The sequence below is a fragment of the Hylobates moloch genome, unplaced genomic scaffold (genome assembly GCF_009828535.3).
Source record: "Hylobates moloch isolate HMO894 unplaced genomic scaffold, HMol_V3 SCAFFOLD_1272, whole genome shotgun sequence".
NCBI classification, from domain to species: domain Eukaryota; kingdom Metazoa; phylum Chordata; class Mammalia; order Primates; family Hylobatidae; genus Hylobates; species Hylobates moloch.
In genome coordinates this window covers 1-12,269 of record NW_026653547.1, presented here as the reverse complement: position 1 = coordinate 12,269, position 12,269 = coordinate 1, and the positions used below count along the sequence as shown (strand labels likewise).

General features: G+C 40.3%; 1 protein-coding gene across 1 annotated transcript; it reads left to right on the top strand.

Moving 5' to 3' along the window:
* The first annotated feature begins 7,041 nt into the window (after nt 1-7,041).
* LOC116464677 (putative cyclin-Y-like protein 3) lies at nt 7,042-8,453 on the top strand. The gene has a single exon (XM_032754240.2). The coding sequence runs from the start codon at nt 7,251-7,253 to the stop codon at nt 8,451-8,453; it is 1,203 nt and encodes a 400-aa protein (XP_032610131.2). The 5' UTR covers nt 7,042-7,250.
* Nucleotides 8,454-12,269: the final 3,816 nt, after the last annotated feature.

The following is a 12,269-nucleotide window of genomic DNA, read 5'->3' as shown; positions in this document are numbered from 1 at the left end:
ATGACAGCAAACTTGAAACTCAGACCTAGCAAAGCCTAGGGGAACAAGTGCTGATCAACAGAACTGCAATTAAAAAGTAAATCTTTGTCATCGTAGCCCCTACGTTTTGAAGGTCATTTGTTATGCACGGATATTGCACAAAACCTACCTAATACGCATGCACAAGGTAGAACTGTCCTATCCAAATGCCCTACGCACCCTTCATCCCCTGCCCTAAAAACACTGGAAATAGTGAATGAAGAAAAAAGCTACAGTGCCTGACTATGTGGAGATGTGGGATGGATATGTACATCCAACACATAATCGCATACATAGTTATATAAATACAAATTGTCATAAATGTTAGCCAAGAAATTTGGAAAAGCATAGGATGCAAAGAGGAACAGGAGGAATTAATTTCAATTGGGAAATTTAATTGAAATTAATTTCAATTGGAAAATGGGCAGAGTATAAGCAGAAAAGGATTTCAGTTCGAAAGAACAGAGTGAACAAAAGAGAAGAGCAGCGTGGGGCCTTGGAACTTCTGGTAGGTGGTCAGGGTGCCCAGAGCACAGAGAGCTCTAGATGAGGTCTGGGGGAACAGCAGGGTCCAGCTCCCACAGGGCCTCATAGGCCATAATGGGGATTTGGGTCTTAAGAGAAGCTCAATAAGAGACATAGATATGTATTTCTTTTAAATTAAAATTTATTCATGTAAACATATTAGTCTGAAAACTAGAGCATATTCAGCCCTCGGCATACACAAATGGACTTTGAATTTTGAAAATATCCGAAAGTGAGACTGTTCTATAAAACCCTTACTGCAGTGCACATTACAAGGGGCTTTGTAAACACCATCATTTGAAACACTGTCTATACACTAGCTACAAAATAGAAGAAAAGGGAATAATTTACTCATGAAATTCACTTTTAAATAAACGAGATATATAACATATTCTCGACAATTAACATTTTTGTCACCTTTCCATTTGCTTGTATAATAACAGTGAAACTAAACAAAAGGAAATTCTTCTTTTGGAAGAGAGGCAAAAAAACTGCTGTGTTTCTGAGCCATAGAAGGGTCTTGCTAAATATCAACCAAAAAATAGTATAATTACACGATCTAAAATTAAAATAAAATAGAAATAATTTACAATCACATTCACATATAAATATTTATGCATTATAGATTTACTTTTATAATATAAATATAAAATATGTATACATTAATAAAGTACTATGCTAAGAATTATAACCTTTAAAATTTCCATTTGAACTATCATATAATCCCTTGAAGAGTGGTCCTTAATATTGCCAAGATAGAAAAACATTAAAATTGTTTTAGAAGATTAAAACAAAAACCCATTTGCTGTAGACTCATTGAGTAGACTAGTTGAGGACTAGCCTCTCCATTTCATTTGGGAGAGTTAAATGAAAAGAAGGTCCCCAGCAAATGCCAGTACAAGGAGCATCATGATGTACTCTATCTTTGCCTTGTGGAGCACCTGGTGCATCTTCTTCTCCTAGGGTTCTAAGCCTGGGCGGGGCGGCATCTTGTCTTTAATAGCCACTGGACCCTCATTTTCTACACCATCGCAGTTTTGTGTACTCCTTCCTTGGGATCTAGAGAGCATTCCCTGGTGGGCTTCTCGAGCCTCTGCCAAATGTCCAATTTAGAACACCAGGGATATCAATATACTTCTCAAAATGTTCATATTCAATTCTAACTCAAAAACTTTCCATCTAAAGTTGCCATTTTTGCTTCCTGAACTCATCAGTTACTTTTCATTCTCAGTGTTCTCAACCTGCTAGCATGAGCTTTTCTCTCATGGGAAACACGCTGATGATGATACTTGCCACTGATCATTTACACTTTTTCTGAAAGATTTTGTTGTGTCTAGCTCTTAACATGAAAGGCTGTTTTTATCAATTGCTTTGGTAAGATTCTTCTTTAGTTTTTTGTGGTAAATTTACTCTAAATTCTGTACTTCATGAAAATCCATTTGTTTTTCTTGATGTAGTTGAAGAAGGACATGAAAGATCTTCTGGAACTATTGCTTTTTACTTTCTGACCACGATTTCCTGGTTGCAGCAAATCTGCTCAGTTTCATACTTTTTATATAATGTTTAGGTACATTGATTATTTTATCTTCTTCAGTTATTTTAATGTACATTTCATTTATTTCTGCTCTGTTAAAATAAGTGTGTTCGTTTTATATGCCTGCTGTAACAAATTACCACAAACAGTGGCTTAAAATTATGTAAATTTATTGTCTTGCATTCTGGACATCAGCAGTCTGAAATCAGTTTCCCTGGGGTAAAATCAGTCTATCAACCGGGCTGCCGTTCTTGGAGCAGCACTATCGGAGAATCCATCCCTTCTCTCTCACAGCTTCTGGAGGTGGCCTATATTGCTTGATTCATAACCACATCTCTTCAACCTCTGCTTTCCTTGCGTCATTTCCTTCCCGGACTTGGATCTTTCTGCCTCCCTTTTACAAGAACCTGTGTGATTACTTTGGAGCTCACCCAGGTAACCCAGGGTACTCTCCCCATCTCAAGATACTTAAATTAATTATATCAACGAAGTCACTTTTGACATGTAAGTGAATAGAATATATTTACATGTTTGTTCTGGGACTTAGGACAAGGACACCTTTGCCGGGGAGAGTGTGGGACATTATTCAGCCTTTCACAGTAAGTTTTACTAGGCCACATCAGTCCATTTCTTCAAAACTTCTAAGAGATCTCTGTTTCCTGAAACACTTGTTTTAGAAAATTCCAAGTTCCCACCATCCATGTCATCTTCTCCAATAACAGCAGTCAGATCACTGAGCTTCAGCAAGGGTTCACCTAGAAATTTGATCTGATTTTTACTGTTAGAACTTGTTCCATACCAGTTTAGCATTTTATAGCATTTCATTTCATTTAGTGTTCACTAACCCTTCTTTCCCATCTTTCTGCTTATAAAAAAGTCGTCATATTTTCCTCATGATTAAAATTTTTATCAAAGCATTTTAATGTCTGAAGTTGTGCTTCGTTTTGCTGACGTATAGTGAAGAGTGTTTTAGTTGAAATTTAGTTGAAGCAGCTACTTGAAATTTTAAATGTTTTGATGCACCATGTGCCATTAAAACACTGAATCTTTCTTGTTACATTTATTATCAGCCCAGGTTGTTCTAAACACTGAGATTTCTCTTCTTTCAGTCTTTTTTTCTAGGTAACTTTTAAAAAGCCAGCCTGAAGAATTGGAGATTTCCAGGTCTTTTATTTCTGTTAAAGTGTTCTCAAGTCTGGCTTTCATTAAAGTTGCTTCAATTCCTGAAAATTCCTTTTTATGAACCTCAAGCATCTCAAAGATGTGCTCTCTTTCCTTCAGAAGGGCAGAAACTTCAATGGCCAGTCAGGGCTGCCACCAGGATGGACCAGGGTGATGTAGAGTTTCACGGTCATCAGTGGATCTATAGCTGAGCCCCATCATGTTGCCAGACTGGAGAACTCTGTGAACATTCTGTCTACCAGTGTCTGGCAACTAGGGTAGACCTTAGTGGAGGTAAGAGAGAAGGAACAAACACTGTAGAAGAAAACCTTCCAACCTTCCTCAAGCAGTGACCAACATAGATGGAATAATATCACATTACACTGGGAGATAGGGACTGGACCTCTAGAGGCACGTGATGATGGCTGGGGGCTCTGAACGCCCTAGCCCTGCCATTGGTGCCCCAAAGGCTCAGGGAATGTCTCGCCTCATGTGTGAATCATTTAGAATCACTGGTTGAGGTCTCCACCAGCTGTAGAGCACTAGTTGAGAGCATTTACAGGCTGCTAAACCTGGCCAATATTTCATTTCTCTTAAACTTTTCATTCTGTGATCCTTCTAAGATTGTCAGATTTAGCAAATGAAAATACATGTGCTCAGTTAAATGTGAATCTCAAAAAAAATTAATATAAAGACATCCCGTGTAATAGCTGTGATATACTTAAAATAAAAAAATTGCCATTTTGTTTGCTATTCAAATTTACCTGGGGGTCCTGTATTCATCCAGCCACTCTCCTTCCTGGAGGCATCATTCTCTCCATAATGATAACAGAGAACTCACTGCTGTCAGTGCTCCTGCTCATTTTTTTGTTTGACTATCTTTGAATATGTATCAAGGAGAGGGTTGTAAAGGGCCCCCAAAAAGGGTTTCCACCAATGGTGTGCTGGAACCAGATTGCACCCACTGGCTAGAGCTGATGATAAGCAGTTTTTTCCAACCCTGTGTTCAGGAATGTCTCATTGACATGGCTTGAAATGCCATGGTTGGCAGTTACACCAAAGACATCTTGCACCCAATAAATAAGCGAATACTAGAGATGAAGATTTCTTCTGCCTTCTGCCTCTCCACCCCCAACCCCCAAAAAGCACGTTAAACATTGACTTACGCATGACCAATAATGACCAATTCTCTTGAACTATAAACTCTGCCAGTCTTAGAATGTGGAAAGCAACCTTGGAAGCCAGTTTTCTCCCCTTTAGAGTAAGGGTGAGTGAGAAATACCATTGCCACCAGAGGTCACTCTTAACTTCTTGAATCCAAAAGCACTCAAGCTACACGGAATCACCTCTTGACACAGAATTAGGAAGGACATATTCTACACCATAAAGTAAGTGACTTAAAATTAATTCTACATTTTAACCTGTCTAACTCTATGGAGTTTCCATAGAACATAAACATAGAATATAAAATAGTTAAAGCACTAGTAATATAGGTGTTGTTTATTATCACTTTTCTGTTAATTGCCAAGCACAGAAACTTATTTTCTTTAGTGAAGATCTCCTTATTTCAGTGCTATCAAAAGAAATATAGAATGTGAAGAGATGGAGGAAGTGGTACTTTATTAAGTTTTAGCTTTACATACACATTCTTGGACATAGAGTGAGTTCAAAGAACTAAGAAAATTTTAGTAGAAGTAAAACACCTTGAAGACCACATGATCAGTGAGAGGTAATTATTCATATAATTTGGCTTAAAACACATCTCTGCTTAAAACATAGCTATGTTCAACTATATTTTCTTAAAGATGTAATAAAACTACAAATATTTGATGGACACTGTCTATACAGTATAGGAAATGAATAGAATATTACCATTCTTTAAGGTAAGGGTCTAATGGAATAATTTATATGTCTATGTAAAATATTAGATATATGTATTTCCAAATAGTAAATTATATAGTAGAATTTTCAACAAGTTGCTACGAGAACTTAGAAAAACACAGCTAGTCTTTTTAAATGCCTCTTTTCTCTGAAATTTATTGGCTGATTTATGGCCTAGATGTTCCCTTGGTGGTGAACAAGAGGCTTACATTCTATTAAACAATAAAAAAATTATAAAATTATTTCAAATGGTCCTAAGCATTATGAAGAACATAATAGAAGATGATGAAATATGGGAAAATTGGGGTGGAATTGGCATGGTCAGGTAAGTTTCTCCTGGGGGAAACTGAACTGAGTCCTGAATAAGGAGTTGGCCTTATGAGATTTAAAGAGAGAATGTTCCAGGCAGAAGAGTGGAAATTTAAAAGACCCATGTGATGAGGATTCTGAAACTCTACAGACACATAAATTAACAGAGTCAGTACAATAGTGAAAATACAGGATTTTTTTGGTAGGCTTGCCTGAAGGAACATCTTTTCACATGTAATGGATGGACCTATTGAATGATCCATCCTCTTTGCAATCTGGACTGCACAGATTATTTTGTTGCTAGGCACAGCCAATCTCCTGCAGGCGCTGAGAGGAAAGTTCAAATGTGCCCCTGAAAGGAAATGTAGAGACACCGTTGTAAGAGAGCAGCTTGCTCCAAAGCACGCCGCCCATGAGGTCTCAGCATGGAAGACTTATTTCTTTTTAAACAACATGTGGAGGGCTGGGTGTGGTGGCTTACACTTGTAATCCCAGCACTTTGGGAGGCCGAGGCTGGAGGTCTGCTTGGAGCCAGGAGTTCAAGATCAGCCTGGGCAATATGATAAGAACCTGTTTCTACACAAATTGTAAAAAAGTAACCAGGCATGGTGGTGTGCACTTGTTGTCCCAGCTACTCGCGAGGCTGAGGCAGGAGAATCACTTGAACTCAGAAGTTTGAGGCTACAGTGAGCTACAATTACACTACTGCACACCAGCCTGGGTGACACAGTAAGACCCTGTCTCAAAAAAAAAAAAAAAAAAAAAAAAGAGCCTCAAAACCATCGAAATTTGCCTACCAACTCTGGGAACAAGTCTAACTTTGCACCAAAATAGAAGACATTATAGTTAGAAAAGGATTTTGCCGAATATTTGAAGTGATGAAAGATTTTTAACTTTTTCAATCCTTGAGAGTGTAATTATGTAAGTCTATAAAACTGATTAGACATTTTAAGACACTGTAGAGAAGGAACTTAAAAAGTAGCAATCACAAGTAAGTGGCTTTTAAGATTTTTTTTGTGTGTGTGTGTGATGGAGTCACTCTGTCGCCCAGGCTGGAGTGCAATGATGCGATCTCGGCTCACTGCGACCTCCGCCTCCCAGGTTCAAGCGATTCTCCTGCCTCAGCCTCCTGAGTGGCTGGGATAACAGGCATGTGCCAACATGCCCGGCTCATTTTTGCATTTTCAGTAGAGATGAGGTTTCACCATGTTGGCCAGGATGGTCTCGAACTCGTGACCTTGTGATCTGCCTGCCTCGGCCTCCCAAAGTGCTGGGATTACAGGCGCGAGCCACCGAGCCCGGCCTAGATTATTTTTAAAAGGTATATAAAAGTGGAAAGGTGGGGGCGGGGCTGCCGGCATGGCAGGGCCTAGTGAGCCTCGTGCCTGGGTTCCCACATCACAATGGGGGCGGGGGCGCGTGGAGGGGTCTCCGGGCCTGATTGGTTCCTGGGAACCCGGAAGGAACTCTGGCGGTTGGCAGGGCAACCTCCTTCAATTGGTGTGAAGCGGTGGAAGGAGGAGGAGCTCCCTCTGTGCTCTCTTCTCCGCAATCACAGCTCTCAGGCTTGTTGCGTCTAGACCCTTCTAAAAAAAAAAAAAAAAACACCAAGCAGATTCCCAAGGCACCCTTGCAGACAAGTCAGCTCAGGAGAGGCGGCTGAGGCGGGGTGCGGGCTGCTAGCGGGGTGCAGCCCCATAGCCAGGGGCTGGCCCTGCCAGCGTGCCTTTGCTGGGTTGCTGGGAAGAGGTGGAAGTGCTGAGCTCTGCAGACTTGGAAGCAAGGGAAGGCCCAAGCTGCTGGAGAGGAGCCTGGCTACCCCATGGGGAACACGCTGAGCTATTGCGTGGGCACCAACGCCTGCCTCAAGCGGGGCCAGCGCAGGAGATCTGGGGAGCTGTCCTGCAGCGCTGACATCTATGAGGCAGCATCAAGCAAAGGTGTAGGCCAAGGCAGAGAGGAGCGGAGGTGCCGCAGATGGAACATGCTGCTGCCTGATGCCAGGCCCAAGCAAAGCCAGCGCAGGGTGCAGTGGGTGAAACCGCCCTGCAGCTATAACCTCACGGAGGCAGAGGTGGCAGTAGCCCCACACCCCACTGCTGTGGAGCCTGCCCAGTTGGATTTCGGAGCCCGCGAGGGCCGTGACCTGCAGCACACCAGCGACCAGGAGATGCCCAAAGATTTTGCTTCTGACTATCCAAGGGAAAGCACACTCTTCCTGAGAAAATATCAAATGAGTGTGCAAGAAAAGAGGAGCAGCTCTCACCTATACTATATACCTGCACGGCATCTTGATAGAAAATACAGCTCATGTTCCACCATATTGCTAGATAACAGCACACTCAGCCAGCCTGACCTTAGACACACATTGGAAAGTGTGGCTTTGGCAATATATTACGACATAAAGCACAGATATGCAAATAGATCTCTGGCTATTTTTGAAGAGCCAATACATCCACTTTCACAGGACAAAGTTCCAGGGAAATCCTTCAAGCCTGATCCCAAACGCAACTGTGTTTTCAGATATTTCTGTACCCTTTCTCAAATCATAAAACTAACAGCTCCATGTGCAATCGTAGCTTTGGTGTACATCGAACGACTTCTAACTAGTGCTAACATCGATCTTTGTCCTACTAATTGGAAAAAGATTGTCCTCGGAGCCGTGCTTCTTGCCTCCAAAGTGCGGAGAAATCACGGTCCGTGGAGTGTGGGTGACAGCCAGAAGCCCAAGGACACTGCAGTTGAGAACATGAGCAAGATGGAGAAGTGTTTCTTGGAGCTACTTGAGTTTAATATTCATGTATCTGCCAGTGTTTATGCAAAATATTACCTTGACCTGCGTGCCTTGGCAAATGACCATGACCTGTATTTTCTATTTAGTTTTCTTCATGAAGATAAAGCCCAGAAACTGAGGCTAGGTCACGGCTGTGTGAATACAAAGACGCATCGAGATGCCGCTGCTATGAAAAGGGCTGTCAGCATGAACTTCATTGGTATTCGGTGCTCTAATGCCATCTTATCTTAAAGAGAAAAATTAGCCTTATAAGACCCTGGGCTTCTCAACTGTAAAGACTAGAAAATATCACTTCTGCTGAAAGAAACAACAAAATTCGGATTTTCGTTTTTTCTTCTTTGTTTTATTTGTTTTTTTTTTTTTTTTTTTTTTCGTTTGTTTGTTTAAGATTTTCATCAAGAGGAAGCATCTTCAAGTTAACCACATTGTGGAACTGGGTGATGGTGGTATGAACAGTGGGTGCCGGGTGCTTCCTGCCCTTCCTCTTTCACTGGGTCTAGATGGCATTCCTAGGGCACCACCTTCTTGAACAACTCTTGGAGAGAAGGAGTGTCACGTGGACACAGCACATCCCAGCTCAGAGTCCAGTCATCCACAGTCTCAAGCAGGTGCCAGTGGTGTCCACAGTCACCCACAGTCCCTAGCAGGTGACAGTGGTCTGAGCTGAGCTGGAGCTAAAAAAAACTTTAGAATTGGCTCCAGATTTGTGAGAACACCTGGGTTTGGTTCTCTGTCCACCGAGGCACTGAATGCATGATGGCCCAGACCTCAACAATGGTAGGAAGAGAGAGTGGCATCAGGGCAAGGCTGTCATTCCTCCAAGCACCAGGGTGCCTCAGGTCTGCTCATCTAGTCTTCGGAGGGAATCTGTGCATGTGAAATGAGGCCCCCACATCATGGTTATAAAGGAAGAGATGAAATCAGCTCATCTTCTCCCAGGCCGATAATGGTCACACCACCTGAGGAAGTGGTAAAAGACCTGGCCTTGGGATTCTTCGGGGAGCTACAGAAGTGAAAACTGAATTTACCCAGTTCCGAGAAAACAACAAAGGAGGAGCATCTGGGTTCAAATCCTTATCAGAAGATCATTTTCCCAGCTAATCTTGCCCTGGTGCATTGTATGGTCTCAGCACTTGTCAACAATACAAAAGCCTGTCTATAATTCTAAGACAGGGACACACCACGCCTCACATTTTCCGGTGCACTGCAGTGGTTCAAGAGATTGCTGGTGCTGCCTGCATCTGTCTGTTTGCATATGGAGAGGAGCTGCAGTTCTCACAAGAGCGGCTTCTGCATCCTGAGGAAGTTTGCCCACACAGTTCTGGTTGTAATAACTGGTGGCACCTACTGACATGCAGTCAACAATGGGACTCCTGTGGTGCACAGGACTGCCCCCCTCGTCAATCAAGAAATAATTTTCTGGCTTCCAAAATAGAAGGTGCTGAGGATCAACTGCCTCAGAGTCTATAAGGGAAACATTATTGGAGACTTTCTTTTTTCTCACAAGAACACCAGAAAACCACCAATGTGAGATGGTGGATCAAGTTTTCCTGCAAGGGTGGATGTGGGGGGTCAGAATCCTAAGATGCCCCATGATCTCTGCTGTCTTTTGTTACACCCTGAATCCTCATCTTTCCTTGGGTACGGCCAGACCTGTGCCTTGTTCTAGACATTTGAATATGGCAAAGTGAAGGAGTGGCTCTTGCGAGTTACCTTTCCTTTCCTTTTATCGAGAACAATAGGACTCCCTAATTTCTTTCTTGCATTTACCTTCACAGTGCAGTGGTTTGGAATATCCCACTGTCCATTCGTGATTTCCTCCTCCAACCCCAACCATAATCTATGGCCCTTTATATCTCATTCAATGTTTTCATGTATTGATATTTTGTCTGAAGATAAAATATTAGACTAAACATGTTAAAACATTTCATGCAAAACCTTCAGTGGTTGTAAAGTCTACTCTTTGGTGAATATACGAATTTATCTATTTTATTTGTTAAAAATTGTATTAGTTGTGATAATGATATTTTCTTTCTTATCTTCACTTGTTAGATATAGTTACTTAAATTTTTCCAAAATTAATGATATTGTATCTTATATTTGATTTAAAATACTACTAGGATATTTGGATTGACAGTTGAAAATAAATGGCAAAATAAGAATTGCTGAAACCTAGTGATAATGCACTTAGGATGGGTTTATTATCTATTATCTGTATCATCGTTAAATGTTTAAATTTCCATGAAAACCTATACATAACAACTTAAAATTTTGTGTAAAATCCTTCGTGCCCTGCACTTAGGCTCCACTGCATAATGAATAAAAGGAAAATGAATTCTCCTGCGGGCAAAAAAAAAAAAAAGATATGTAAAAGTGAATTTTTTACTTGATTACAGCTGACGAGACTTTTTTTAAAAAAAGAGGAAACAATATAATTTTTTGTTGTTGTTTAGACTGGATTTCATGAATACGCTTCTGGAAACAAACATTTTCTTTGTCCTTCCATGTGATGTGTGGTGCAAGTCATTCTTTCCATCTTTCCTGGTCCAAGAGGGCTAGAATGTGAGTAAGAGACTTCACACACGAAAAGCCCATACCCAGAAGCCAGAGAGCAGGATCCATCGTAGGATCTGGCTATCTCTTCCTCTGTCATGTGTGGGCTTAACTTGATTGAATAACCCATTTGTTTCATTCATTCATTTATTCATTCAGTTTTGGCATCAGACTAACATGAGCTCATATTCATCATATGATGCAATACAAGCTATTTAACTCTAAAATTCAGCGATATCAACAGTAAAATGAAGATACTCCATAAATTATTTAACGGTTATTGAGGTTAAACAAGATTTTGCAATTGCTAACACACACCATGGGCCAGTGGCCTTAGTAAATGATAGACTGCTATTAATGTTGTTTTTATTGTTCGTTTACTAATTCAGAAAACTGTTAGCTACATTCTTTATTATGAGGACTGTGTTAGATTCTGGGGATAGGGACAGTACATAATTGAGTTTTTTTGTCTAATATATGCATATATGTGTCTAATATTTGTCTGATGTATTACATATACTTATGTATATATGATTACTAATCAGATGCTATATAGAAATATAGACAAAACAATAGCTATAATATCGATATCTCTCATGACCAAGCTGAGGCTCAGAGAGGGTAATGACTTTCTCAAGATGGCACAGCTCATATCAGAGCCAGGGTTTGATGGTGGCTCACCAGCCGCATTCAGTTCCTTTAACAACTAACACCAAAGTGCCTGTCACCTTGGCACAATCAAGAGTGGTTAGTTTTTTTGTAAGCTAACTGTTGTTGGGTGTTAAAGAAGGCTCTAAAGAGTGGTGTCCTTTAAGTTGGCTTTGGAAAGAAAAGTACATGTTTATCAGCTGGGGAATGGGGAAGAGAGATTGGGAGAATAAGTAGCAGAAAGGGAAGTTAGCATTTTTTTTCCCAGAAGTGAAAAACAAAAAGCCTAGTTCCAGTAGTAGCCATGGCATATAATTATATATTAATGTCTTTTTAACTAAAGAAAAGCAGAACACTATTAAACTATAAAAATCAGTTATAAAGTTATCTTTTACACTCTTGTTAAAAATCTCGTAGAAAAGCAGGCAGTGAATTCGTATAATAAAAGACAAACTCATGATTTTTAAGAGTATAGAAAAATAAAAAGGAGATTTTTAAAAAAAAATTAGTTTGCTTTACTGAATGGTTAATAAGGACAAAAATAGAGCTCATATTTCATCCATTCTTAGTATGTGCATTTTTTTTTTTGGTGGTTGGGACTGCAAAATTACAACTTCCTGACTGGTAGTTCAATGTAATATGTTATTTACTTTTATATTTCGAATTCGAATCGGTTATGTGAGAACTCTGTGGAGGAAAAATTGTTGTTGCTGTTGGTGAAGGGTTTTAAATCATTCGTTTAAACAATAAGTGCCTGTGATTGTAGAGCTAAAGCAAAAATGTGAAATATTTTATCAGAAATATCTTTTTAATAAAGATTATACCTTTCGTGTTTCTGTAACCTGT